General features: G+C 46.5%; 1 protein-coding gene and 2 long non-coding RNA genes across 7 annotated transcripts; 1 reads left to right on the plus strand and 2 right to left on the minus strand.

Moving 5' to 3' along the window:
- Positions 1–717: 717 nt before the first annotated feature.
- E2F6 (E2F transcription factor 6) lies at positions 718–20,193 on the plus strand. Of its 4 annotated transcripts, none has more exons than XM_032353288.1 (7): positions 720–1,127; positions 7,714–7,768; positions 11,468–11,684; positions 13,703–13,859; positions 15,340–15,453; positions 18,334–18,481; positions 18,961–20,193. In XM_032353288.1, the coding sequence occupies exons 1-7, from the start codon at positions 1,020–1,022 to the stop codon at positions 19,008–19,010; spliced, it is 849 nt and encodes a 282-aa protein (XP_032209179.1). In that variant the 5' UTR covers positions 720–1,019; the 3' UTR covers positions 19,011–20,193. The 4 variants fall into 4 exon arrangements, with proteins under 4 accessions (XP_032209180.1, XP_032209179.1, XP_032209182.1 ...); XM_032353290.1 differs by having other exon boundaries at positions 1,109–1,127; positions 11,544–11,684; XM_032353289.1 differs by lacking the exons at positions 18,334–18,481; positions 18,961–20,193 and adding an exon at positions 15,666–18,160 and having other exon boundaries at positions 718–1,127; positions 15,340–15,457.
- A 96-nt stretch (positions 20,194–20,289) lies between these two features.
- Positions 20,290–22,933, minus strand: LOC116596185. 2 transcript variants are annotated; one of them, XR_004288046.1, is made up of 4 exons: positions 21,899–22,933; positions 21,477–21,708; positions 21,057–21,303; positions 20,290–20,758 (listed from the first exon to the last, which is right to left on the minus strand). It is a non-coding gene; the product is annotated as an uncharacterized LOC116596185 (long non-coding RNA). The 2 variants fall into 2 exon arrangements; XR_004288045.1 differs by having other exon boundaries at positions 20,290–21,303.
- Positions 22,934–23,029: 96 nt separating this feature from the next.
- Positions 23,030–25,382, minus strand: LOC116596186. Its single transcript, XR_004288047.1, has 3 exons — positions 24,598–25,382; positions 23,530–23,690; positions 23,030–23,065 (listed from the first exon to the last, which is right to left on the minus strand). It is a non-coding gene; the product is annotated as an uncharacterized LOC116596186 (long non-coding RNA).
- Positions 25,383–26,973: the final 1,591 nt, after the last annotated feature.

Consider the following 26,973-nt stretch of genomic DNA (forward strand, 5'->3'; position numbering starts at 1 on the left):
GAAACTCCTGGTCTAGCTACCACAGCGCTCAGGTGCCGCCCTCTACCCTGAACTTACCGCATTGCATTGGGTTTTTATTTCAAACATGCCCTTGTCCCTGTTCTAAGTATTTAATAATTTAATTCTCACAACAACCTTATGAAATAAATACTGTCGTTATTCCCACTTAACAAATGAAGAAACTGAGGCACTCCGTGATTAAGTAACTTGCTTAAGGTCTTGTAAACTTAATAAGGAGAGAGAGAAGCCAGGATCTGAAAACACACTTTCTGACTCCAGCTTTAAATGTTCCGTTTCCTCTATTGGGATTTGAGATTGAGTCTGTGCCAAATATCAAAGAATATCTCCTGTACCCACCACGATATCTAATACAACAGATAATAATTTATTCATCAGATAAAAGAAAGAAGCCTATAAATAAACAATTGCACACCAGTTTGATTACCAATATTTACTAAGCATCAACACCGGGCAAATGCCTGCGGTGTGAGGAGGGTGCTCAAGGTTAATTAACAGTCGCAAGCTCAGAAGTTTCAACGATCAGTGTTGACAACTGCGTTCCCCCGCCACCCCAGCCTCTTTTCTCTGGCTCTGTTCCCTTCTTCTGAAATTCCTGCTCCACCTCTTCCTCTCCTCTGCCATCCTCTCCGTGGATTTCGCGTCCGGGCTTTCCCGGGCTCCGGCCGCCGGGAGAGAGCTAGTGCGTGGGAGCGTTCCGGCAGCTGCACGCATGCGCATTGGGGGCGGCGCACTGCGCATGCGGGAAGATGGCGGGCCTGGCGTCCTGAGAGCCGTGGGTCACCCTGCACTCTTCCGGTCTGCGTTGTAGCTCCCGAGATCGTGGAGCGGTGCCGCGTTCGTTCGCGGGCCGGGCTAGGCAGTGGCGCCTCGGAGCAAGCTGCGGGCCCGGTTCGTGCTCGGCCCCCGGGACCCGGCGCGTTGGGGGCGGTGCCCGGCCGGAGCGGGAGAAGGCGGGAGAGCTCGCGGGGTGCGAGGCGAGGGACGGCGGGCTGGGCAGCATGAGTCAGCAGCGGCCGGCGCGGAAACTGCCCAGTCTGCTGGTGGACCCGGCGGAGGAGACGGTGCGCCGTCGGTGCCGCGACCCCATCAATGTGGAGGGCCTGCTGGTAAGCCCCGGGGATGGCCTGTGCTGGGAGCGCCGGAGCCCTGGCGCGGCGCGTGGGGGGGCGGGGGCGGCTCTCAGGTCCGGCAGCCTCTTCACGTTCGCTGGGAAGCCGGACCCACCGCCCTCCGGGTCGTGAGTTTTCCCTGAGCCTGGTTCGCAGCGGGAGCGCCCGGTCTCCCTGGCTCCCCAGCTGCCCGTCCTGTGCTCTGAGCGCTGTTGGAGAAAATTGCCCAATTTCGCGTTTTCTGCCTCTCCTGGACCCTCGCGTATCTCTGCAACTTATTTGTGTTTGTCTTCGCCCTCCTCTCCCATTCTCTTACTTGGCTGTAGCCATTTAAAACCCCACACTACATTACCCACCCCATAGGCTGCCCCTTCGGCAAATCCAGGAAGGTCGCGCTCCCTCCTTGCGTAAGGTTAGTTTCCTCTATTCTTGTTTTAGATTAGATGCAGTATATTCTTCGTGGTTCTCAGAGGCGTTGATGAGTCCATGATTTTCCATTTCTCCCTGTATTTTCTTTTCTACTGGTTTCTTCCATAAGAACGAAACATGAAGTTAATATTGCCCCGTCACCATAGTGGCCCAGTGCTCAAAAATAATTTACGAGCAAAATCTCATTTAATTCCTGGTAGCAGTCCTGCGAGATTATCATTCTTGTTCTCCATTTGTCAAGATAGATTTGGAAGTGTTAAGTGGCTTGCCAGTGGTTAGATAGTACCTGGAAAAGCCTGGATTTAATCTCACCATGTCTGACCCCTGATGTTAAATTCTGGACCGCTTTAACTGCATCCTAAATATTTCCTCACCTTAAAAGAGCCTTCCCTTAATTCTAGATACTCTGTCATCTGTATCTCTTCCCTCCAGACTTTTCCAGAAAGTTGTTTGCTTTCACTGTGTCCATTGTCATTACATTGCTGCGCTGGGGACCTCTGCTCTCCGCACAGCTCTTCTAACCGTTTGCCAACAGCCTTGTCAGTTCCATCAGATGTTTCACCCCTTATCTCTAGTTTCCACACGACTGACCACTTGATTTTGTTGGAAACTCACCTTTGAATGGCTGTTTTGGCCATATATACTCGTGGTGCTCCGTGTACTCATCTGGTCTCTCCTTGTGCAAACTGCTCTTTATCTCCGCATTTCTTACGTGTTCGTGTTATTTCGGGTTTTCTTCTACTCTCTCTACACGAGCTTCATGTGGGATGTCATTCGCCACTCTTAGGACTTCTGATACTGTCTTTATCGGTACCGTCTGTGTTGGTAGTCTTAATCTTTGAGGCTTTGATAAAAGCCCTGAACTCTCAACTGTGGAAGAACCAGTTAATTTTGCACCTAACATCAGAAGATACACACATCCCTTGAAGTCTTAGATATTGTTATCTTCTTGGGCAGTTTCTATTACTGTGTCATAACTCCTAGATCTATAAATCCAGCTCAGAGCTTTCCAACTGTCTGCTGACTTTTCTTAGATTTCAAACTCTTATCCATAATTGAACTCATTATCTTCTTGCCAAAGCCGCAACAGCTTTGCTCTCTCTTATCTCTCTGAATGGCACCACACCCACCATATTGCCTAAGCTAGTCGCTTGGGTATTATCCTTGCCTTCTCCCTTCTCCCAACTGACCCCCTCTGTCCTCCCGATCTAATGAAAATTAATCACCAATACTTGGCACTTCTCACCGTCTTTTAGATTGTTGCAGTGTTTTCCTGCTTCTGGCCTTGCCCCCAGACTTCTAGATACTCTTCACATAGTAACTCTCGTGGTCTTTTTAAAGCATGTTTCTGACTATGTCATTTGACTTAAAGAATCCTTCGCAGTTTCCTAGTGCTTTCAGAACACAGTAGAAACTTCTTAATATAGTCAGGCTCCTGGATTTATCTTTTTTTGAACTGCTTATAGTTGCTAGATTTCCAAATTTCTGTATTCGCTTGGATCCCTTCATATTCATACTCCACCTTCCCCAAAGCCCTTTCCTTGTTACCTCCCCTGGTTTTCTGGTCTGGGTGTGTAGGTTCCTTGTCTGAAGCCTTCCCTGACCTGTCAGGACTAGGTTAGGCACTCCTTCTGTGCTCCGAGAGCACCCTGTGCTTACTTACCCTGCCTGCAGCATGTGGCTCGTAGGTCCCTGAGTGCAGTGACTTTGTCCATTTCGCTGTTACATCCGCAGTGGTTTGGTGCCTCTCGCAAAAACATTTGGCACGTAGTTATTGGATGACTGAAGTAGGTACTTGTACATGTTTGGATGTGTGTTTATTTTCCTGCTTGTGAAATGGTGATTTAAACTGCCCTCTCGGTGTTTTTTGATTGGCCAGTGACTGGATATTTAATGAAGTGTGTTGCTATGCAAAGATCAGTCCACTGTCTAGTCATGCATTTGCCTGAGTGATAGATGTTTCCCCAGGTAAATGGCTTGAAAACCGAATTTTAGAGAAGGGAGGAAGTAGTATTGGCTGGAGGTGGAACTTAGTCTGCACATTGAAAAATGAGGAAAATTTGAATGAGGAGAATGCAGACACCTTGGACAAGGGTCTATTTCCAAAGGGCTCTTAAAGGAATATGACTCCCCAAAATAGGCAGGCGGAACAAAGAGACATCTGCATAGAGAAATGTTTCACCAACTTAGAGGCAGTGCTTAAGGTTTTAGTCCCTAACACTGACCTAGTGTTCCTTTGTCCTTTAAGATCTCACATTATAATTTATTCTGCAGTCTTCAGATGCGGGACTCGGAACAGTCGTAAAATTGCTTCCATTGTGCAGACTTGCTTGTCAGGAGCTGCTGGTTCCTGGAGAGCTGTGTGCATTGAGATCGTACTGATTTTCAGTCTGGCGGCCTCTGTTTTCTCCATGCACTCCCCAGCGGAAATGCAGACAGGCTAGGTATCAAGCCTGAACAAGTTGGGGCACAGAACCAGTTGGGTGATTGAAAGGGAAAGTTTTTCTTAGGTAGTCCATTCTTGAGGTTTCTCTACTACTGAGCTCTCCCTTGGCATCCCTCAAGGGATTTACCAGAGAGTAACCTCCCCGTGAGAATCCTCGAAAGGACTGAAGACCGTGACAGCTTCCCCAGTGGTGGGTGGTCAGCACTAGAAGCAGCATTCTGTGCTGGCACCCGGGCAGGTTAGTCCCATAGATATTGGAGGACTACTATCCTCACGACGCTGAAAAGGTCAAAAATAAGTGTCCTGCACAGGCACCACTTTAAAAAGGCCCCCATTGGCCTAACCTGGGACAGTCTGAGCCTCACAATAACAGATTTTATACTTGGAGAATAAAATAAGCATCCAGGCTCCTCAGATGGAGGTCTTCAAGTACAGCCCGTCCAGCTCCTCCAGATCTTTAGACACGTGACGCTAAAAAGACCGTTATCTGACCCTCTCTCTCCCCCACCCCAGCACAGCCAGCACACACTAGTGCGACAGACCTGATACCTGCTCTAGACTCTATTCCTGTTCCTAAAGGAGGAAATGGGAGTCACAGAGAGGTAATGGTCCGGAGTAGTTCTGAAAATCAGCTTGCTAAGTATTAGAAATTTCTTGGTTAGGTCTCAGGGAAAATTCTCTGTGCTGCCAGCTCTACCCTCTGGGCTGCTTGTTCCACTGTCTTCCTTTTTTGCTCATGAGAGGAAATCCCTGTTTGTAGCTGAGTAATTTTATCAGCCTGCTTCCTGGCAGTAGAACTTTGGGTATTGAGTAACCTTTTTCAATTTAAACCGTGTCCCCTTTCATCCAAGCTGACAGTGTTTTCGCTGATACAGTTCTCCTGAAAACGAAAACCGTGTGGACCTTCTGTGAATCCTGTTGAGGCTCACTCCGCAGACAAGCGTCCCACCTCTCTTCTGGCTGAACCCTTCTCCGCCTTAGGCTCCTGTTGGAGTGGCTGGTGGACAGGGCCCTGGGCCTTCATTGAGGCCCTGGCTGAGACTTAGAGGATCTGTGGGGCTCTTCTCCGCCAAGGCCTCTTGTGTGACTGCACAGCTCTCTGAGGCAGCATCTTTGATTCACCTGAGGTCTTCTCGGAGGCTGTGCCGTCACACCCTCACTGTCAGCTTCATTTTTTTTGAATGAGAGGGGGAGGGGTAGAGGGCGAGAGAGAATCTCAAGCAGGCTCCACACCCAGCGAAGAGCCTGACTTGGGGCTCAGTCTCATGACCCTGAGATCATGACCTGAGCTGAAATCAAGAGCTGGACACCTAACCGACTGAGTCACGTGGGCGCCCTTCACCATCATTTTTAGATTTCACCTTGGATTTGGTCTTTCTCAGCTGTCATTTCTTAACTTGAGCTTCTGGAGAAGCTGGGAATTTTTTTTAAGATTTTATTTGAGAGTGAGCGAGCAGGGGGAGGAGCAGAGGGAGAAGCAGACTCCGTACTGAGTGGGGAGCCCACTGCGGGGCTCCATCCTGGGACTCTGGGTTCACGACCTGAGCTGAAGGCAGACGCTTATCCAAATGAGCCACCCAAGCGCCTCAAGGCTGGGAATTTTAAAGTCTTTCAATCCAGGTTCCTTTTTGTTTAAAAATCCCTTTCTTGAGTTCTCCCTCACACATTTTGCTGTAGGCTGCAGAGGGAAACCTGGTGCGGCAGTCAACTTGGTGTGGAAATCCCAGGTTACCTGACCCATGACTGTCAAGTTCCCGCATTAACTGCAGTCAGCGGTGTCGCTAAGGGTTCTCTCTGAGCATAGCAGACATCTGCTTTCTTCTGCTTTCTAGTAGCATGATCTTCTCTTCCTTTTGAACCTTCCCTGGAGTGCCCTCAAAGTCCAGGTTTTGCTGAGCGTTTCTTTAGAAACTGCTGAGTTGGCACAGACTTCTTGGTAATTATTTGGTGGTCGTATAAGGGGACATCCTTGAGGCACATGCTGTGTTCTGTAGGGGTCTGCCGTGTACCCTCAGGTGATTCCAAGGGAAAGAATTAAACGCGTGTAGAGAAGTGATAGAGCAGATGTCCTAAAGCATTAGTACGTGGGGGATTTGGATGAAGGGTATGTAGCAATTCTTAGTGCTGCTTGTGTCCCTTTCGTGAAAGCTGAGATTATTTCAAAATAAAAAGAAAGTGGATATGCCTGAGAGGAGTGTACGCAGTCAGTCTCCTTTTGAGAGGGACCTTGATGGCTCCTCACCTCGAGTGGGAGCTGCCTCTGTTCCATCTCCTGTTTGCACTTGCGGGTTCTTACCGGGGTCCGTACCAGAGTGGAGAGCCTTGCCGGCTTCCTCCAGGGGCGAGGTGCACTGCTCTCATCCAGTGGACCTAAATGACATGGGCCAAGTGCACGGATAGCATTTCAGTTACTTTTTTTTTTCTTCTCCCTAATAGCTCACTAACGTTTCTGTGAGGAAACATTTATTCTGATTTTTTTTTTTTTTTCAGATTTTATGTATTCATTTTAGAGGGAGAGTGAGGGCAGGCGGGGCGGTGGAGCGGCAGAAGGAGAGGGAGAAGCAGACTCCCCCGCTGAGCAGGGAGTGTACTAGATGTGTACTAGATCCCAGGACTCTGAGACCATGACCTGCGCGAAGGCAGATGCCTAACTGACTGAAGCACCCAGGCACTCCCATTTGTTCTGATTTTAAAGTCACTTCAAAAGGAGTCTTGTCTAATCCTTTCTGGGGCCTACTTGTTGAATGCCGTTTACCAAAGTTAGAGTAGCAGGAAAGGCTTGCCAGATGTCAGGCTGATCTAGCAAGAGGATGCATGTTGTAGTAGAGCACAGAAAATGATGCTTGATAATCTCTGGGGGATCTGTATTCATGGTGTACACAGGAGGGAATCTTCACCCTGTGTCCTGTGTCTTAAATACTCACCATTTCAGAGTTCTGAGTTACTGCACAGTTGAAGTTATCTGCGACAAGATCCTATTTCAACTTCCCATGTTAACAAATACTTACCAAGTGCTTGAATGTACCAGGTGCTCTTCTGGTTCAAAATGCAAAATGATAATAGCCTCTTAGGGTTGCTTAGGATTTTACCATTGACACAATTTCTTTTTAATCTTCATAGTAGCTTGGAAAATGGGCAATAAAATGATATCAACACACTGTGTTACAGATAAAGGCCAGGATCTCTCAGCATCTAGGAAGTCGGGTGGCTGGTAGTCCCAAACCCCCATCTTAAGCCAAGAACTATTTTGTATACAAAGGAGATGAATGTGTCATTACTATGGACACTTTGGAAATCTCCGGTATTGTTCACCCATAGGATTTATACGAACTGGGATCTGCCCCAGAGGGGCCAGGATACTGTTGGGACTCTTCCAAGATAAAGAGATCATGTTTTCATAGTCAAAAGGTAAAAAAAAAAAAAAAAAAAAGGGGGGTTGCCCATTGGACTCTGCTTTTCCATAGCTCTTGGTGTAGACAGCATGTAGTGTGGCTGCATTTATGGCAAAGTGTGTGGGAAAGCAAGCTGTCCTTGCATACATACAGTATGCAGGAAGGACTGCCTTTCCCCCAACTGAATTATTACCCCAGGGTGGAAAAAAATACAAACCCTCATGTTATCCAGGAAATGCTTTTCATTTGCTTTTGCTCATTTTGCATTATTGTCTTTAAATTACTAATTTAAATTTCTGTATTTTCTTTTTTCCAGCCATCAAAAATAAGGATTAATTTAGAAGATAATGTACAGTATGTCTCCATGAGAAGTAAGTTGATCCTGAATAGGTTTTAAGTTTTTTTAGTTTGAGCTTCATATGATTTAAATGATGTATTTTAAATGTACATAAATTTATGGAAAACTTAAGTAAACTTAAGTAAAAGTTGAGGTTGTGGACTAAATAATGTACATGAACACTGGCTGATTCTTTGTTGCTTTTAGAAATCATTTTTAAAATGAAGTGGTCCATGTTTAAGGGTATTTTTCTCAGAATTCTGTGAGATCAGTTACTCGCTGCCATCAGCAGAATTGAAGGCGGTTGATAACAGGACAAACTGCCTTTGGTCCTCCAGACTTCCTTCGATTGCCTTTGCTCTCTCCCCTTCCTGCCATGGACCGGGGTGCAGAGTCATCGAAAGGAGATGGAGTACCAACTGCTGTGGTTCCCATCCTTCTGGAAATTGTTACCGTAGGTAGACCCACCCCTGACTTCCCCTTAATTTGGTCCTAACCACAAGGAATAGACCATGCCTAGATCCACATGTAGATCTTAATACCAGCCCTGGATTTCTTCTCAGCCCCTGCCGCAGTCTCATGCATAGCTGGTCCCCGGGTTTGGTCAGTTTTGCGTGGGACGTGTGTCCTCTGACCGTCTCCACCACCCCGCGGTATTGTCTGGCGCACACTGAGCTTGTACAGCGCTAGCTGTGTTAAGCTCTTGGCGTGGATTATCTCAACAGCCTTTAAAATACAAATGTGGATTATTACTCATTTTTTTATAGATGAATAAACTGAGGCCTCAGTCAGGATTCACCCCACAGCTCTCAGACCCGAGCCCCTCGTCTGAGCCTCTAGCTGGGGCTGCTGCGTCCAGCATGGGCTCTCACGCCCTCTCCAGTGGACGCGATACACAGCCTCCGCAGTAACTTCTCTGCTTTCAGGCTCTGGCACCCTGCTGCCCGTGGGATTTCCTAACACAGTCCTGGGATTGGGATCTCACTCAACCTAGAATTCTTCTACTATGTTCTATTGCAAATAGAGAAAACCCTGACTCCTCCTTTATTTGGTTTTATTTATTTGCCTTAAATTTATGAGCCACATCATATCCTTACACGAAACAGCGCAGTAGAGAATGGCTGGACAGAAAGGGCGCTTACAGGTCACTCCGGCTCCACCGGGCGGCCTGGCCTTCCAGCTGCTGCCCTCACCATCTCTGCCAGCTGCGGGCTCCCTGAACCCACCCGTCTCACCCACAGCTCTGTCTCAGTAAGCCCCTGCCCTCTGTGAGGGGAGAAGCGCTTTCTCTCCACCTTTCCGTCCCCGCCCACTCACCCCCTTCAGGAAGATTTCCTTACTCCCACTGCAGTCAGGGTCCAGCTCTGCTCAGGGAGCTTGGATGCCTCACTTGGCACTGACCTCAGGACATTGTGATGGCGTTCCTTACTAGATGAGGGAACAGCTTTGTTTGAAAACCTTTTGAATCATGGTTGTATTCTGTCAGCAACTGTCAGGTTACATGTTTTCAGTTAATAGCTTTCTCAAGTCACTTTCTAAAGTGACTAACATGGTGGGAATATACTTAAACCTGAGCTTAGAAGACCCTGTCGTGTTAGCAGTTAGGGTGATTAGATGTGTGCTTTTTCAAGTTAGAATTTCTCTGTTGTAGTCTGCCAAGTTTTTTTGTAGAATGGTGACTTTCTTCTAATTAAACATTTTAATTCCTGTTTATTCCTGTTTGATCATTAAGTGTAGAAGTGGGCTCCACAGAGAAGACATGTGCATTATAAAATATGTACTTGTGTTCTTGGAGTAGCCACCAGTGGGCTTTAAACTGAATGTGACATTGTAGAGTTTCTGGATATAGGAATTTCCCGATTGAAGACAAGATGAATATTTCTTTTGACACATACTCGTAGTTGTATGCTTTGAAAGTAGAGAGGAGGAGAGATCATATAGCTCACACCGAAAGGACAGCTGGGTTATTTGTAAAATTATTTACTCCACACACCAAACCATAAGAACTTGTTTTTTAATATCAAGTTGAGAAAGGTGAAAGGAATACTACTACTCCATTCAGGCAGACACGTGAACTGAGCCCCTCTCTCGTACACTGTGTAAAATTGATAGAAACCCCACCTGGATAGTAGGTTTAGCAGGACAGCCATTCCTTAAAATACCCTTTTACCTGTCAATTCAAAATCGAGGAACTTAACTGAAGGAAACAGAGATGCACACAAAAATTTAGCTACAGGGGGATTTCCTGAAATATCAGGCAAAATAGCAAAGTTGGAAACAGTCAAAATTTCCAGTATTGGGGTAAGTTTAGCCAGTATCCTTGCAGTTAAATATTATGCAGCCCTTAAGAATAATGTTGAAATACATTTGTTGCCAAGTGAGGCTGTTCACAGTGTTGAATTAAAGCAGCCTGTTATTTTTGTTTTTAAAAGTTAGGTGTACATACTGGGTATTTACTCTAAAGGTACAAATTTGGTGATCCGAAGGGGTACGTGCACCCGAGTGTTTATTAGCAGTAATGTCCACAATAGCCAAACTAGGGAAAGAACCTAGATGTCCATCCACAGATGAATGGATAAAGAAGATGTGGTATATATACACAATGGAATACTACACAGCCATCAAAAGAAATGAAATCTTGCCATTTGCGATGACGTGGATGGAACTAGAGGGTATTATGTTTAGCAAAATAAGTCAGTCAGAGAAAAACAATTATATGATCTCCCTGTTATGAGGAAGTTGAGAGGCAATGTGGGGGGCTTTGGGGGTAGGAGAAGAATCAATGAAACAAGATGGGATTGGGAGGGAGACAAACCATAAGTGACTCTTAATCTCACAAAACAAACTGAGGGTTGCTGGGGGGAGGGGGGCAGGGACAGGGGGTGGGGTTATGGACATGGGGAAGGTATGTGTTATGGTGAGTGCTGTGAAGTGTGTAAGCCTGGTGATTCACAGACCTGTGCCCCTGGGGCTAATAGTACATTATATGTTAATGAAAAAAATTAAAAATTATTTAAAGAACATTACATGTACATATTGACACTTACGTGTGTCTGTGTCCTGAGGGGACAGGGTGTATAGGAAAAGCCAAAATCATCATAGTGGATGAAGGAGGGAGGGAGTTAAAGAGGTTCCCCCCTTCGTTTCCTTATCTTTTAATACAGGCTAGTGCATATTTTAAAAAATATAGAGATGCCACTTTCCTCAAGATGTGGTCTAATGTTTTAATAGAAGACTAATTTGAGCTCTTTCAGAAACTTCCAGCTGGGTTACACTGTGGTATGCGTAGGAACAATTTAAGTGTTAAGAAGAAAAAGACAAGTCTTTGCCTTCGCTTTATAAAGAATTTCTTAACTGGAAGGCCCAATAAGAAATTTCATCTTAAGAACCATTTCTAATTCTAACCCTATTCCTGAGAGTCGTACGGGTAGAAATGCAAACTCTTGACCCTGGGTTAGATAAGATGCCACGGACTCCTACAGATTCCCACGCCCAGGGTTATTGGCTGCATATGTCAGATCCTCTAGCACGAAAGCCTTTGTTTACCTGAGATAGGCTGCTCCATTTTTATCCAGCGTGAGCAGTCTGTTTCATAAAAATTAGCTGTGATGTGTTCAGTGTGTGGAATTTCTGTAGGTGTCTGTGCCTACTGAGGAAAGAGATTACTTTTCTTAATGAGCTGAGAAAGAAGTGCTATTGAGAATTTTATAAATTTGTTTGTTTTGTTTCCCAGAAGCTCTAAAAGTGAAGAGACCTCGTTTTGATGTATCTCTGGTTTATTTAACTCGAAAATTTATGGATCTTGTCAGATCTGCTCCTGGGGGTATTCTGGACTTAAACAAGGTTGCCACAAAACTGGGAGTGCGGAAACGAAGAGTGTATGACATCACCAATGTCTTAGATGGAATCGATCTGGTTGAAAAAAAGTCTAAGAACCATATTCGATGGATGTGAGTTGGTTTTGAACTTCTCCTGGCTTCCCCCGCTCCCCTTAAGTGACAACACCATGCTTGAAACAGACTAGATACCTGCAGTGTTTTGACAGGACAAAACAAAGTAAGAGATGGCTTCTTGTTAGGAAAGGATTCTATGAGAATTTCTCACGTTATCCCACAAGATACATAGTTTTTTCCCTATTTAGGACTAAATGAAAGCCGTAGACCTCGAATAGCATTCAGATATTTTGGAAAAGTTGAATGGAATAATGATTAATTTTAGGAGTTTTGCTTTTCGAGATCATAAGAAGGGGACGTCTGATTGTTAGGAGATTTTTTTTTTTTCCCCAGTGATGATTGATATCAGGAGAAAATTAGTTAAGGCTGTAAAACAGTGTAACGAGCACTTAGAGGCTTCCCGCCCCAAGGGTTGTAATTCATTTTTCTGGGGCAAAGGCAGGAAGCTAATCTACATTCTTAATTACCCGAGATGATTATGAGTCAGGCTGTGGATCACATACTCTTCTGAATGTAAGGAACAATCAGTAGACAGTGTCTAAAAGGTCATTTCTAGGGGTGTCTCGGTGGCTCAGTCACTTAAGTGTCCACCTCTTGATTTTGGCTCAGGTCATGATCTCAGGGTGGTGAGCTCGAGCGTGGAAGCCTCCTTAAGGTTCTGTCTCCCCTCCCCACTCATGCATGTGCTTTCGCTCGTTTGCGCTCTCTTAAAAAAAAAAAAAGTTGCCAAAGACTTCATGTTTGATTAGGGAGGACTGTGGAAAAAAGATCTTCTGATACAGATGAAGTTACTCTACAGGTGTGTGTGTGCATGTGTGCGTAAGAAGTTAGCTGTTCGTGTTTACAATAGGCAAATCTTGTGGATCAGTAAGAAATAGTTGGCAGCGTATACGTACATATAAATACATTTCATTACAGGCAAATGAAAAGTCTACCAACAAAGATCATGAAATGGCTCTAAATAATGAACTTTGCTGGTAGAGGAAAGTGGTTCCTAAAGGAAGTTAATTTTTTCAATAGTACAGAAATGCAGATTGAATTCTAATTTGAACATGTTTGCTAAATAACATTAACACTTTCAAGGTTAACATCAAACTGCATTCTGAATCAGTAATTGGAACAGATTTGAAAACTAGTAAACCAAAGGTAAAGTGGTCACAGCATTTTTCCTCTTTATTTTCCATAAAGAAGAAAAAAAAATATCAGTGGTTTGGTTCATATCATACCAATATGACATGGTAGGTAGTAATAACTTAAAAAAAAAAAAAAGTCTTTTAAAAGTAATGGATATAATCATTACATTCACGTAGAACCAAGTAGAATATGCACATGAGGGGAAAAATACTCAGAATTTTAGCAAAACTATCATTTTAGTCTGTATTCCTTCTTTTTCATAGGGGACTAAAAAATTATAAGTTACTAAAAGTCCTGCTGTAGATTGTAGAGCTGAGGCTTAACAGTGTTATTGACTCTTGGTCTGTGCTCAGTGAAGTCTATCAGCTTTGCTTACTACCCCTAATTTCCATAGAGTTACAATGGTTTGTTGGGTTTTTTTCATTCCCTGTGTAAGAGACTAGAAATGGAGGCGCCTGGGTGGCCCAGCGGGTTAAAGCCCCTGCCTTCAGCTCAGGTCATGCATGACCCCAGGGTCCTGGGATCGAACCCTGCATCGGGCTCTCTGCTCAGCAGGGAGCCTGCTTCCTCCTCTCTGCCTGCCTCTCCACCTGCTTGTGCTGTCTGCCAAATAAATAAAATCTTTTTTTTTTTTTTTTTTTTTAAAAGATGACTAGAAATGGGGACAAAAACCAGTTTATGTATAGGAAGAATAATGGTTGTCTAGAGTAGAAGGAGGTCACGGGTGACATAAGTACCTCGCTTTGTCAGTTCATAAAATACCTGGTGTCACCATTTGGAGGAGTTCCAGTAATCTGACTTGTATTCTCTGTAATCTCCTAGATGTTACTGACGGTGAGGTTTTTTTTGTTTGTTTGTTTTTTAATACCTTCCTTTTAAAGAGGATCTGATCTTAGCAACTTTGGAGCTGTGCCCCAACAGAAGAAGCTGCAGGAGGAACTTTCTGACTTGTCAGCAATGGAAGATGCTTTGGATGAGTTAATCAAGGATTGTGCTCAGCAGCTGTTTGAGCTAACAGACGACAAAGAAAATGAACGATATCCTTTAACTCTGTCTTTTTTTTAACGTTTTATTTAAATTCAATTTAATTAACATAAGCTGTGTTATTAGTTTCAGAGGTAGAGTTCAGTGGTTCCTTAGTTACATACAATACCCAGCACTCATATCATGTCTCCTTAATGCCTGTCCCCCAGCTTCCCCATCCCCCCCAACCCCGCCTCCACCAGGCCTGTTTGTTAACTGTTTTTTTTTTTTTTTTTTTTTTTTTTAATTTCTCCTTCCAAAGCAGCTTATTTTAAATAGTAGGGTCAACTTGGGGATTTAAGTAATATATTCAAATATTCAAAATACAAGATCAGACCGTTAGAAGTTTTAAAAGCCAGTAAAGGTTTCATCGTGTAGCCTCAGATGTGCACAAGTAATTGCCTTTCGCTTCTTTATTTGCTGTTGGTTCAGGTTAAATGCTGCCTCGTGACCATGTACCAACATCCATGTTTGCATTTAAAATAAAAATAGTGGCGTGCTCTTGTTTGTTTTCTTAGAATGCTGTAAAGATAGTAAAATCTCTCTTGGCGTGTGTGAAATGCAGGTTTTCCCTAATTTGTGACCTAGAGTTTATTTCTGCAATGGAATGAGGTTGTCACTGAAATGGCACTTGCGCTGCCGCTCTGGCCCACGGAGCCTCGTAGACCCGGCTGCGCCTCTGGGCCCCGCAGGAGAGACCGGTCTTTGGTGGCGATCTTCTGGGTCTCCTGGGTCTCCCGGGCCCATCTGCTGCTCCGCTCTCGCTGCCTCTGTGAGCCAACACGGATCCCCAGCGGTTCATGCTTCAGACTTAAACTCCTCTATTTCCGTAGTGTGGTTACTGGAAGGAAAGTAAATGCTATTCCTCTACCCAAAAATCTGTGAGCAAGAAGTATCGGGAAAACCCAGTAAATGATGTAATTGGTAAAATTTCAGGCAACACTGTAAAACAAAATGAAAAAATTCACGTACTGAGATGGAAAAGCATTTGGCATGTGAGAAACCCCACGAGGACATGATGGCCATGAAACACTGATTCTCCAAGTTGTCTTCACTCTTTTACAGAATTTTTTTTCCTCCTCGTATTTTAGGAGGTTGTCATCAAAACTGAATATTTTGTCCCCAAAGGTCCTCATAATATGATCTAGCAGTGAGTGGGGAATGGGGGCAGGGAGTAAACACCGACACTGGAGTGGTTTCGTGTGCGTTATTACTATTTTTCCCCAGATACTGTTATAATCACGACACTGGAGTTTAAAGGGCTGCTTCAAGTTAAAAGTATTGTAAAACACTTTGTAAAATCTTAGGAATTGTTGATGAAATAGCAGTAATTATATATGAATTAATTTTTTACCAATTGCTTTCCTTAATTGTGAGCTTGTATCCCATAAAAACTACAGGGATTCTAATGTTACACTTGTATGCATGTATTATAAGAGAGAAATTATCTCCTCAATAAGTAGCATTCTGCTTAGACCCTTGACTGATGTTTACGCTAGCATATGTGACGTATCAAGATATCCACAGCATCCAGGCCTTCCACGAACAGATTGTTATTGCCGTGAAAGCTCCGGCAGAAACCAGATTGGATGTTCCAGCTCCCAGGGAAGTAGGTATCCCTGCGTTTCTTTTTTTTTTTTTTTTTAAGGTTTTATTTATTTATTTGACAGAGAGAGATCACAGTACACAGAGAGTCAGGCAGAGAGAGAGAGAGGGAAGCAGGCTCCCAGAGAGCCTGATGCGGGACTCGATCCCAGGACCCTGAGATCATGACCTGAGCCAAAGGCAGCGGCTTAACCCACTGATCTACCCAGGCGCCCCGTATCCCTGCGTTTCTAAGAGGATTTTTTTAAAAGTGGGAGGCAGGTCAGTGGCTTAGGCTATGCTCTGTCACGGTCATAGTAACTCCATCACTTAGTGACCACCACATGCATGTTAGTTGCCTACCTGATACCGCTTCAGGCACTTGACACATTTTAACTTGTTTCAAATACAGAGCAAATGGACTAGTCCTTATCCTCTTAAAGGGGAGGAGTTGGAAGCGCAGAGAAAGATAGCTTTCTGTGATCACACAGTAAGTGAAGCACCAGAATTCAAACCCAGAGAGCGTGGCTTCAGAGTTTGTGTTTAACTGTCATACCGTACACGTGCACGCTCGACGGCACCCCAGTGCCCGTGTCAACCTGTAGTAGACGATGGCACACTGTAGTGCCTCTTAGAGGACTCCCCAAGAATTGGCCTCATTGTTGAAGTTCCGGAAGTACAGTGTGCTGGCAGGGAGGGCTCTGTGGAATTGACCCCAACCACGCCCATCAAAGACTAAGGAATAAACTAGAACATTAACCGGTACATTCAAAATAAAAAGTAAAATTACTGTGCGAATGAAAATACTCCTACCAGCTGCCAGCACACTCCTTCTCTTGCAGGAAAGTTTGTATTGAAAGAGAATTGTCCTCAGAAGGTTGCTTGGTGAGGATGGAATCAGAACCAAGGAATGTGGCCATTCATGGGACAGATCATGAAGTGGTGACAGCCTGATAGACCCCTCGGTGTCCTCTGCATTGCCGTGGGGACCCCCTGCCCCAGAGTGAGGAGTACTCTCCACTCTCCTCTCTCCCCAGCGCACACTGTCCAAGTGAGCTCCCGTGTTGGTAATTCACAGGGCGTTACAGATCAGTTAAGGGACAGCTTTTAATCCAGTCACACTCAAGTTCTGACTTCTGGGTGACGTTTCCTCGTTATTTTATGTAGATTTGGATATATTCCACGTTTCCTAAGTAACTTAACACTTGATAGAAGTCGTTTGAGAGATGTTTAAACTTTTTTTATAATGAACCACTAATCTTCCAACACATCCTTACTTTGGGACGCCAGTGGCGGCCCCTGCTGCGGTGACTGATGAGGTTCTGGGCTCCCCCTGTGCTGTGAGCTGCTTCAGGCTGTCGTTGCTAAATTCTGCTGAGTTTGTGGATCACACCCAAGACAGTTCAGTTCAGAGGCCAGTGAACGTGGGCCCTTGGGCAGCCGTTCTCAGCCGTAAGTAAGTGGGAGTGGTAGACAGGCGCACGGTGTTCGGGGCGTCCTGCCCCCCCGAGGTCCAGGGTGAGATCTGGGAAGCTTGAGCCAGGGTGGCTGGACTGGCCTCAGGTCAAATCTGACTGGCTAGATTTTTAGGCATAGTCTCACCGGCACACAGCCACATGTCCTTCTGTTTAGACATTGTGTCTGGCTGCTTTTCTCTCTGTAATGGCAGACTTACGTGGTGGTGACAGGGTTGTATGGCCCACAAAGCCAAAAATGTCTACTGTCTCACTCTTTACGGGAAAGGCTGGTCAGCTCTGATTTGGCGGAATAGGAAGTCCTCAGTTGGCTGCCAGGTCTGAGTGCCGCAAGAGTTTGTTCTGTGTGGAGATAAGTCTTGGCTTGTGTAAGCTGTGCCATTCGAGCCAGACCTGGCCTGGCAGTCCAGAACCTGAGCAGGGATGCTCCTCCTCCGGCCTGCATGTCTGGTCCTGGGAAGCTGCAGAGAAGGTGACGTGAGGTTTTGAGACCTGATAAGCTGCATGTCCTGACGCCCTGTTGTGAGACCCCAGTGAGATGTGACGAGCAGGAGGGGGTCACGGCGTCTGTACCTCGTCTGGCCTCGCCGCATGGAAGGGCAGAGAACAGACTGTGATACTTGAACCCTCTTCTAGTCAGAGAAACGAATCATTTATAACTAGAACTGTTCCTTGAGAATTTAGCATTCATTGGTCCATTCCCAGGTTTCAGCGCGCACACACACACACACACACAGAGAATTCAGCATAATTCTCAGTATAAGCACCCTACTTCCTGATATCTTACAGAAAATAAGTATTTTAATTCCGAGTAAATTTAAAGCTTCAAAGCCAAAAGATGTGAATAATAATTAATAGTTTATATGCGGTTCTTCTGAGTATTTTGTATGTTGCTGACGTGTGTTTTGTCTGGATCCTATCATCTGGCTTTTTCTGCGGACAGAGACCTGCCCGTCTGTTACTGTGCTACCTCTTCAGTGTTTCGAAGAGCTAAACACACCCTTAACCATATGAGAGACTACAGGGGCTTTTAGACTTCTTGGTCATGTGAACACCGATTTTGGACTCTCAAGTACAGCCTCCGAGAAGGCCTCAAGTCACTGAGTGTAGAAAGGCAGGCCCTCCAGTGTGGAGGTGTTCACATCAGGGCCCCGAGGTCCTGGCTGGGTAACCCAGGAGCCAGGGCCGTGCCATGAGTTGGCCGGCAGCTCAGTGGCCGAAGCCGGAGTAATGAAAGCCAAGTACATGATTCTCTCAAGTACACAATAGAAAGAAAACCGCCTGAACTTAAATTTTCAGACATAGCCCTTGAATTGAAACTTTGGAAGTTCTAGAAAGTCATTGTCAATCTAGTAAGACAATGTCGTTAATGAATTTTCGCATTCATCCTGTGTGTCTTTTTTTAAGCTATTTTATGTGTCTTTTGCCAGGACTCAATCACAGTCCACATAAGGAGCACCAGAGGCCCCATCGACGTGTATTTATGTGAGGTGGAGCAGAGCCACTCGGGCAGTAAAGCATCCGAAGGGGCGGGCGCCTCTTCCTCTGCAGACAGGCCTCCGGAGCGCCCCGACAGAGGTATTGTACCCGTCTGGTCATCAGGGACGTTCAAGAGTCTACTGGATTTTTGAGATACAGATAGATACAGGCTCTGTGGCCTTACAGCTATTTTTATACTTTCTAGCCACAAAATTGAATTTAAGAATGACTAGGTCATTCTTAACTACAGTTTAGACTTTTTCTAAGAACTTAATAGTTAAATTCCATGTAGTTTTGATCTCAGAAATGAAGAATTACAGTGGGTGCCGAGGTGGCGCCCCTGGTGTGGTGTCCGGGTGGAGAAGGCCGCCTGCGTCCTCCGGCAGGTGCTGTCAGGGCGCGCCCGAGTCCGTGTCTCCTCTCGAGACTTCCCAGCAGACTCTGCCCTCAGCATCTTGGTACGGCTCTTGACGAGGGTCTTCAGCCTTTCTTTGAAGCGCTCGAATCCCACATTCTGTACCTGTCGACCTCTCAAACCCTCACTCAGGAGAATCTCCTTCATGTTTGTTGTTTTGCAGAAGAAAATCCTCCACAGCAAAGTGAGGAATTGCTGGAAGTGAGCACCTGAGAGCGTTCCGGAATTCGCGGGCTGAGTCCTTGGGGAGCGTCCTGTGGGGGTGAATTCTGCATCAGATTGGATCCTCAGCAATAAATCATCCATGAAATTCTCTGGTCCTGACAGCAGCATCAAGGCCAGTAGTGGCTTTGAGAAACCCACTACTTTGATTACTGGATAATTATGGTTTCTGCATTTGAAGAAAGCTCTTTTTATAATTATTCACTGTGTTTTGTCCGTGAAATGGACATCTTGCCTACTGAAATCACCTCACCATGGAGAGAATCACAAGAGACAGATGGTCAGGACTGGAGCGGACAGTGCTTCGCAGACTCTGCCCTTTCCTTTGAGGATCACGTGTCATTGTCACAAAAGAAATTGCCTTACACGGGTTCACGTCTGCAGTTAGCTGTTAAACGTTGGGCCGGTGTGTGCAGGCCTCTGAATGTGCTGCCTCTGTATATATCTGTATAGTGTTTAGATTACTTATGTAATATGTCTAAGTCAAACTTTTCACCCTTGTACAGCCAAAATAATGTATATATGGAAAGTAACAGACAAATTCTCTAATTTCTGTGGTATCTATAACTTATTAGAATCCTCTGAATGGGGGTTAGAGGAAAGTTTTTTCCAAATTTCTACATGTAGAAGTATCATAAATATGCTATACATTTAAAGTTCATGGATTTAATTAAAGTATTTCAATATGGTTCCCAGTGCTGACATTGAAATCTGATACTTCTTGATTTCAAGCTCCCTACAGGGTTTCTGTGTCTGAGCGGACTAGCACCATGCCCTAAAGCTTTAGGGACAAGTATGGAAATACTGTCAGGGAATGGCTTAATTCATTGCAAGATATGAATTTAATCATGATGAAAATTGGAAACTATTTTAACCTTTTTGCAAGCAGATTTTGTAATATGTTTCTGTATACAGCCTTGCTTTTCAATCAAAGGGGTTTGCTTCTTATGAGTTAGTTGTACCCTGCCCTCTCTCCAGCTCTGATCCCACATTTCCAAGTACCTAGCGCTCTCTACCTCATGGGTAAGTCACGTACCACTCTGTGCCTCAGTTTACTCAGTAGTTCACCGTTAGACTGTGAGCTCCTTGAGGGACTTTGTCTTAATCATTGTTATACCCAGCGCCTTGCCCCAAGCCTGGCACATCAGAAGTACTCAATAAATATTTGAACAAATCCTCGAGTGCGTGAGTGAGTGAATTGTAAAACCGGACTCACGATACTTGGCTTGTCTACCATCTAGGATTCTCGTCAGCATCATTCTGATTCAGGTTTTGAGCTTCTCTTGTTTTCCCAGAGAGATTTGAAGCGACTTCAAACGAAGGCCATATTAAAAAAGATTCTTAAAAGAAATCAAAAATCACAATCCTGAAAATACTGCTGAGTGTCAGGGATTTGTTCCTCCGCGTCCCGCGGGGGCGGTTGCAGATGGCCGCTCGCACGTGACGGCCGAGCCCGAGAGAGGAGGTGAGCCCGGCGAACGGGCGGGTCAGCCGGAGAAGACGCGAGGCCCGTGACCGTTAGGCTTCTGGGAAAATACCGGTGAAAAAGCCTTCCCCGAACGGGAATAACGGGCCGGGAGAGGAGAAGGCAGTGCGCCCAAACCAGCAAAGGCAGCGTTCCCAAAAGTGCCTGCGACGCTTCTGGGCAGCAGCTGGTTCCTCCCCTGTGTCCTGTGACGACGGTTCTACCGATGGTTCTGAAGGTGGAGGAGATCACGGGAGCGAAGGTCCTTCGTCACCTGGAGACACATCCTGTCAGTGAACTCTCTCTTCGGGTGTTTGGTCTCTCACTGTTACGACCACTAAAGCAAGCGCGCTCCCACCTGGCTCGGTGGCCCTTGCTCCCAGCCCCACGCTCAGCTCGGCGGCCCGTCGGCCTGTGTGCCCGGCTCTGCTCAACTTGCTGCCACCCAGCCCTGGTCCGAAGCCTGGGCGTCCCCTCTGTCCTTCAGGCCAACATCCCAACTCTCCGACCCTGGGCCGGCCCTGCCCTAGCTGCCAAGCTTGTTAACTTGCCCAACGAGCCCCAACCCATACCAAAAAGGCCCGCTTGCCGCGCCCGAGCCGCACAGCGCACGTGGTGGTCCCTGTGCCTCTGCTCCAACCCTTCAGCCTGGAATTGTCCTCCTCTTGTCTTCTTTCCGGACCTGACTGAAAGCCGTCCTTCCGCTTCCCTGCCATCGTGCCCGCAGGCAGTCCCCGGCATGGGGTGGCCGCTGTCCTCCGTGGCCGTTCGGTTTTTCCGCCGGGCTTGCGTGCTCTCGGGTGGAGGGCTCCAACGCGTCTGTGCTGTTCATGCTTCTCTGCAGTTTCTACTACGCTTTTGCTGGTTGGTAAGAGAAGTGACCTGATTTCATTCCACCCAGCACCCAAGAATTTAAAAACAAACCCTGATTTTGCAAAAACACAGACCAACAAACTGAATTTTCACTGGAAGAAAAAAAGTTACAACTTTACCAATTTTGCATTTTGTTCAAATTACGGCACATCCGCCCAACTCTCCCTTGCCCCAGGAGACGAGCATCCTTGTGGTGTGGCGCACTGTTTTTGAGATCAGGACTTGAAATGTGAGGCCATTATGAGCCCTTTTGGACCTGGGCTTTGGTCCCAGGGACACGCGTGGGCTGCTGTCGCGTTCGATGCTGGAGGTTGCACAAGTAAACGGTCGCACCGCTGAAGGCTTGAGGACCTGAACACAGGACCCGCACTTCTCTTGGGAGCGTGAATGGTAAGTCATGTCTCAAAACCTCAGAAATCTGCTATTTTATTATCTCCCAAAATTAAAAACGGAAACCAGAATAAAGGCACTTAGGTCATTAAAAGCGAGTCCCATGTCACAATGTGCGTTGACTGTTGAATGCCACCCCCCGTTGGCATACCTGCTCCTGCGGACCCTGCGGCCAAGGATGAGGCGGTGCCCTCTGGCTCTGTCACTTGCTCTGACCACTGGGACAGAGCCGGCAGCTCGTTCGCCCAAGGCCCTGTTGTCCTCACGGGTGGACGGGGCTGTTTGGGTGGACTTCGGAGGACAGGGATGCTCAGAGAAAGGGGGTTCCGCAGAGAGAAGGTAGAAAACAGAGTGAACAAGGAGAGAAGGAAGGCTTCTCAGGGGAAGGGCATTGGTGTGAGGAACTTGACATTGAAGTAGGACTCTTGTGCATCACACCTCTCAGAGGAAAAGCGGTGGCTTCTCTGGCAGCGAGTCTGGAAAACAGAGCTGGGCCTGAGGGCTCAGTCCCTCCCGGGTTTCCTCTCTTCCTGTCTGTGGAGGTGGGCACCTGGTCTCCCCCCGGGGGAGCCCTGCGGTGGCTAGAGCAGTGGTTCTAAATGGGGAAGGAGGGACTGAACGGGGAGACATTTGGCAGCGTCTGGGAAGCCTTTTTTGGTCTATAAAGTTTATCTTGGGGGCACCTGGGTGGTTCAGTCATTCAAGAGTCTGGCTCTTGATTTTGTCTCAGGTCATGATTTCACGGTTGTGGGATCAAGCCCCGTGTCCGGCTCCGAGCTCCATGGAGAGTCGGCTCGGGGGTCCCCCCTCTGCTTCTGTCCCACCCCCCGACTCATGCGCATGCTCTCCCTTTCTCTCTCTCAAATCTTGAATAATTTTAAAAATTAAGAGAAAAATAAAGTTCATCTTTCTGAAAGGTTCCAAAGCTAGTGTGCACGGAACATAGAAACTTCAGGAAATTAGATAAACTGCTAGTTTATTCCCATTATTTCACCTGGTGGTTAGTTTGTTGAAGTTCTGTATTGGTTTGAGAGTGACCGGTGGTGGTGAAACACTACCCGGAGCCAGGAGTCATGAGATACCTGAGCTGTAAAAGGATACCATGGTCCTGAAAAGACCAGTGTGTATCTTTTTTTTTTTTTTTTCTAAGATTTTATTTATTGGGGCACCTGAGCGGCTCAGTGGGTTAAAGTTTCTTCCTTTGGCTTGGGTTGTGATCCCAGGATCCTGGGGTTGAGCCCCAGTGTCAGGCCCTGTGCTTGATGGGGAGCCTGCTTCCTCTTCTCTCTCTGCCTGCCTCTCTGCCTACTTGTGATCTCTGTCAAATAAATAAATAAATAAATTTTTAAAAGCTTTTATTAATAATTTTATTATTATTTATTATAAATAAATTTTAAAAGAGATTTTATTAATAATTTGATCATTTATTATAAATAAAAATTTTAAATATTTTATTATTTGTTATAAATAAATAAATAATTTTTTTTTAAAAAGATTTTACTTATTTATTTGACAGACAGAGATCACAGGAAGGCAGAGAGGCAGGCAGAGAGAGAGAGGAGGAAGCAGGCTCCCCGCCAAGCAGAGAGCCCGACGCGGGGCTCGACCCCAGGATTCTGGGATCATGACCTGAGCCGAAGACAGAGACTCTAACCCACTGAGCTGCCCAGGCGCCCCACCAATGTGTATCTTTTAGAAGAGAGCCAAATGTGAATACACGTAACCACTGCCATCAAGCGCTGTGAACAGAAGACATGCTTATAGTCAACACAACTAACTCACCATTGCTGGCTGCTGGTGTCCCAGAGCCCCACTCGGAGTTACCCAATGACTGCCATCTAGTGGAGAATCAGCCATCGCTCAGATTTCTTCACTTGCTTTCAATTAAGCAGATGCCACTAGAGAATGGCTTTGACTTCACAAAGAATTTTTCAGGTCCCATTCTGGTTGAGAAAGTGAACACGATACTGATTTTTATGCATTAACATTTAAATAGAATAGCTTGGAAGGAAGAAATTTACAGCTGCTAACTTAAGAAATTGGCGTGATATCTGAGCTATGTCCATTTTTCTGTCCTTGTTAGAAGAGAGTCTGCAGAGATCTTGCTTGTCCTGCTGCTCCTCAGAACATCACATTGGGGGCACCTGGGTGGCTCAGTGGGTTAAAGCCTCTGCCTTTGGCTCAGGTCATGATCCCAGGCTCCTGGGATCGAGCCCCACATCCAGCTCTCTGCTCAGCGGGGAACCGGTTTCATCCTCTCTCTCTGCCTGTTCCTCTGCCTACTTGTGATCTGTGTCTGTCAAATAAATAAATAAATAAAATCTTTAAAAAAAAAAAAAAAAAAGAACATCACATTGGACCTGTTGATCAAGGAAGCAGCACATAGCTCACGTGTAAGACATATGTGTGCCAAAGGTAGTAGACAGACCAGCTCTTGATACCAAGTACCGTCCATCAGTCAAGGACCTGTAAGAAAACCAGGATGGGGGGCACCTGGGTGGCTCAGTGGGTTAAGCCGCTGCCTTCAGCTCGGGTCATGATCTCAGGGTCTTGGGATCGAGCCCTGCATCGGGCTCTCTGCTCAGCAGGGAGCCTGCTTCCCTCTCTCTTTCTCTCTGCCTGCCTCTCTGCCTACTTGTGATCTCTCTCTGTTAAATAAATAAATTAAATCTTTAAAAAAAAAAAAAAGAAAAAACCAGGATGGGTTTTGTTGTCAGCTACGACAGAGATGAGTTAGTACAAGAAGGCTGAAGTAAGAAAAAGGGGACACTGAGGTAGCAAATATCTGACGGCAGTCAGAACGAGGAAGAAAGTCATGCCCCCCCCAGCCCTGGCTCTCCATGCACTTACCATTGCTTCTTCTCGGAGCCCAGCCAGCCAGCAGGGGATACAGGAAACGGAGTTTGCAGAGCCCAGCCCAGCACAACAGAACAGAATGGGAGGGCGGGCCTGGATCTGGGAGAGTAAACACCCGGCGGAACCGGAGCCGCCCGGCTGTGCCCTCTGCCAACTCCAGCGTTAGGCCAGCGGTCCGGTTTGCTTCTCTGTAGCTTCCCTGTCAGCATCTCTGTAGCTCACAGAGGCTGTGCTGCTGCGTTGGCGTCTGATTCCGAGATGATCCTAAGTCCAAGCGGGCGCTCGTGCAGGAGATGTTTCCGAGATGTGCACTCGGTGCATGTGTTTTGTGGTGTGCTTTGACCTGTGTGAGTCCGAGCCGAGCCCACAGCGGGCTCATCTCCCTCCCCTTCACCATCCTTTCCTGTGATCAGGACCACGATTTGCAGCAGTGATGTCTGGCTCCCTTACCTGCCGTTTGCGCCTCTTGTCGGGGTCCAGGCTGCGGCGGGAGGGCTCCTCCCTAGCTCTCTCTCCAGACAGCCTGGCAATGTGCGGAGGGGAGGAAGCCCTGGCAGCCCATTTACAACCTGGGAGCGGTGTCTACAAAGGTGGCTGCTCCCACCGTTCACCCGGCCCTGGAATTTGGGGCGGACGGGGCAGCCCACTGGTCCGTAAGCTGCCCACGGGTCCGACACAGATCCCCCAGGCTCGCGAAAGGAGTGGGTATATGGTTGGGGCTGGGAGTCTGAAGCATTTTGGTCACGAAGCAGAGGCGCTGTGTAGGGGGAAAGAAAAGAAAAACCATTTGCTCTACGTCAGGTTGGCAACCGAGTTCCTCTGCACATTTCTTCTAGAATTTATTCTAGGTGTTCACAGAGGCAGCTGCTGTATGGAAAAATAAGGAAAATAAAACGGATGGTGAAAAATTATTTTCAGATTGAACCAGACTTGCATGGAGCCTCTTAATATTTTTAAGTACTTACAGTATTTTTGATGTACAAGGCCTGGCACATAGCACATTGCTATAGAGGTATTTGATTTGTTAAAAAAAAAAAAATCTAATGGAAATGAGGCTGACCTGAATTCTCTTTTAGCTGAGGCTGTAACTGAATGGATATTTATGCTTGAATCTTGATCGGCCATTAGAGGGTCTCCTTCTTTGGTAGGAGCCCGCAGCTTCTTTCAAGGTGCTGAGCTGACCTGTGTGCTCAGGCAGGTGACAAGCGGAGCCGTCCGCAGCCTTCCATGCACACTGTTGCTGCGATGAACGCTCTGGCCAAAAGCCAAATGAGTTTCAGCTCCCAGAGAAGTGGATGGTGATTCACGGGCTTTACGTAGCGCTTAAGGAAAAAAACTGCAGTACAGCTGCTGTTAATTTCCGACTGCAGCCTGTAGCAGGTGCCTCTGTCTTGGAGACTGCGTGTCAGAAGAGCCTAACCAGCTGTCCTTATCTGCGAGTCAGTCCTGTTAAGCCCATCTTATAACTAACGTTATATGCAAGAGGTCCCTAGGTTGGTTCCGGTTTTGTGGATCATTAGTACACCTTACTGTGACCGTTCTGTCCCCAAGGGCATATCTTTCTCTGTGCACTGAGTCTCCTGTGGCTGTACCCACAGTCCTGCCAGGGAGGGACACCAGCTACTCTGCGTTAAGACTTCTGAACATGCCCAAACCTTTCTCCATCCCGTTCAGAGTGTGGGCTCACGGGCTTCCCAGCCGGCCGACTCAGGAGCAGGCCAAACATTTGGGGGAAGTGCACCGCTTCCGTTACCGTGATCCGCAAGACCCAGGAGGACCTTGTTGGATGCTAAGGCTCCTGTTGATGGCCTACAGAAATCTCCAGGGGAAAAAAGTGCACCTGCTAGGGAAGGAGAACCAAGCAAAGCAAACCTAGACCGGCTGTCCGTCAAGAAGATGAGCTGAACACAGATTCTTATGTCTGAGTGGAGAGCCAGGATGTGGAATGACAGATAAGGATTTGAGACTGTCACTCTCGTCTTACGGCTGACCTTGAGTGACTGTGTTGAGAAATGGCAGAGGTGTGAGGCATACATGACAGTGGTCCCCAAAGGTGTGGGAAGGTCCAGTGACCTGGCCACAAAGCCACAAGGGCAGGAGTTGAGACTGTGTGGTCACTCCCAACTGCCAGACTCCTGCCTGGGGCTTACCACGTCATCATCTTGATAATACCCAAAGCAGGCCTTCCCAAAAGGCTTTTTCTGGACCTGGAATGGAGAGTAAGACAGAAAATATGCAAAAGAGCGGTCTAGTGTCATGAAGAAAAGGATGAAAGTGGACTTTCCATGAAGAATGGATGGTGCATTGCTTCTCGGCCTTTTGGCTAAGATCAAGTGAAGAATGGATGGTGCAGCTCACGGCTTGTGATCC

The sequence above is a fragment of the Mustela erminea genome, chromosome 7, assembly GCF_009829155.1.
Source record: "Mustela erminea isolate mMusErm1 chromosome 7, mMusErm1.Pri, whole genome shotgun sequence".
Classification (NCBI taxonomy): domain Eukaryota; kingdom Metazoa; phylum Chordata; class Mammalia; order Carnivora; family Mustelidae; genus Mustela; species Mustela erminea.

What these genes read in the sequence shown, in the direction of transcription:
- E2F6 (XM_032353288.1), top strand. Translation starts at nt 1,020, where the DNA reads ATGAGTCAGCAGCGGCCGGCGCGGAAACTGCCCAGTCTGCTGGTGGAC. An exon ending in TCAATGTGGAGGGCCTGCTG is followed by an intron (nt 1,128 to 7,713) that starts GTAAGCCCCGGG and finishes TCTTTTTTCCAG; the next exon opens with CCATCAAAAATAAGGATTAA. An exon ending in AAGAACCATATTCGATGGAT is followed by an intron (nt 11,685 to 13,702) that starts GTGAGTTGGTTT and finishes TTCCTTTTAAAG; the next exon opens with AGGATCTGATCTTAGCAACT.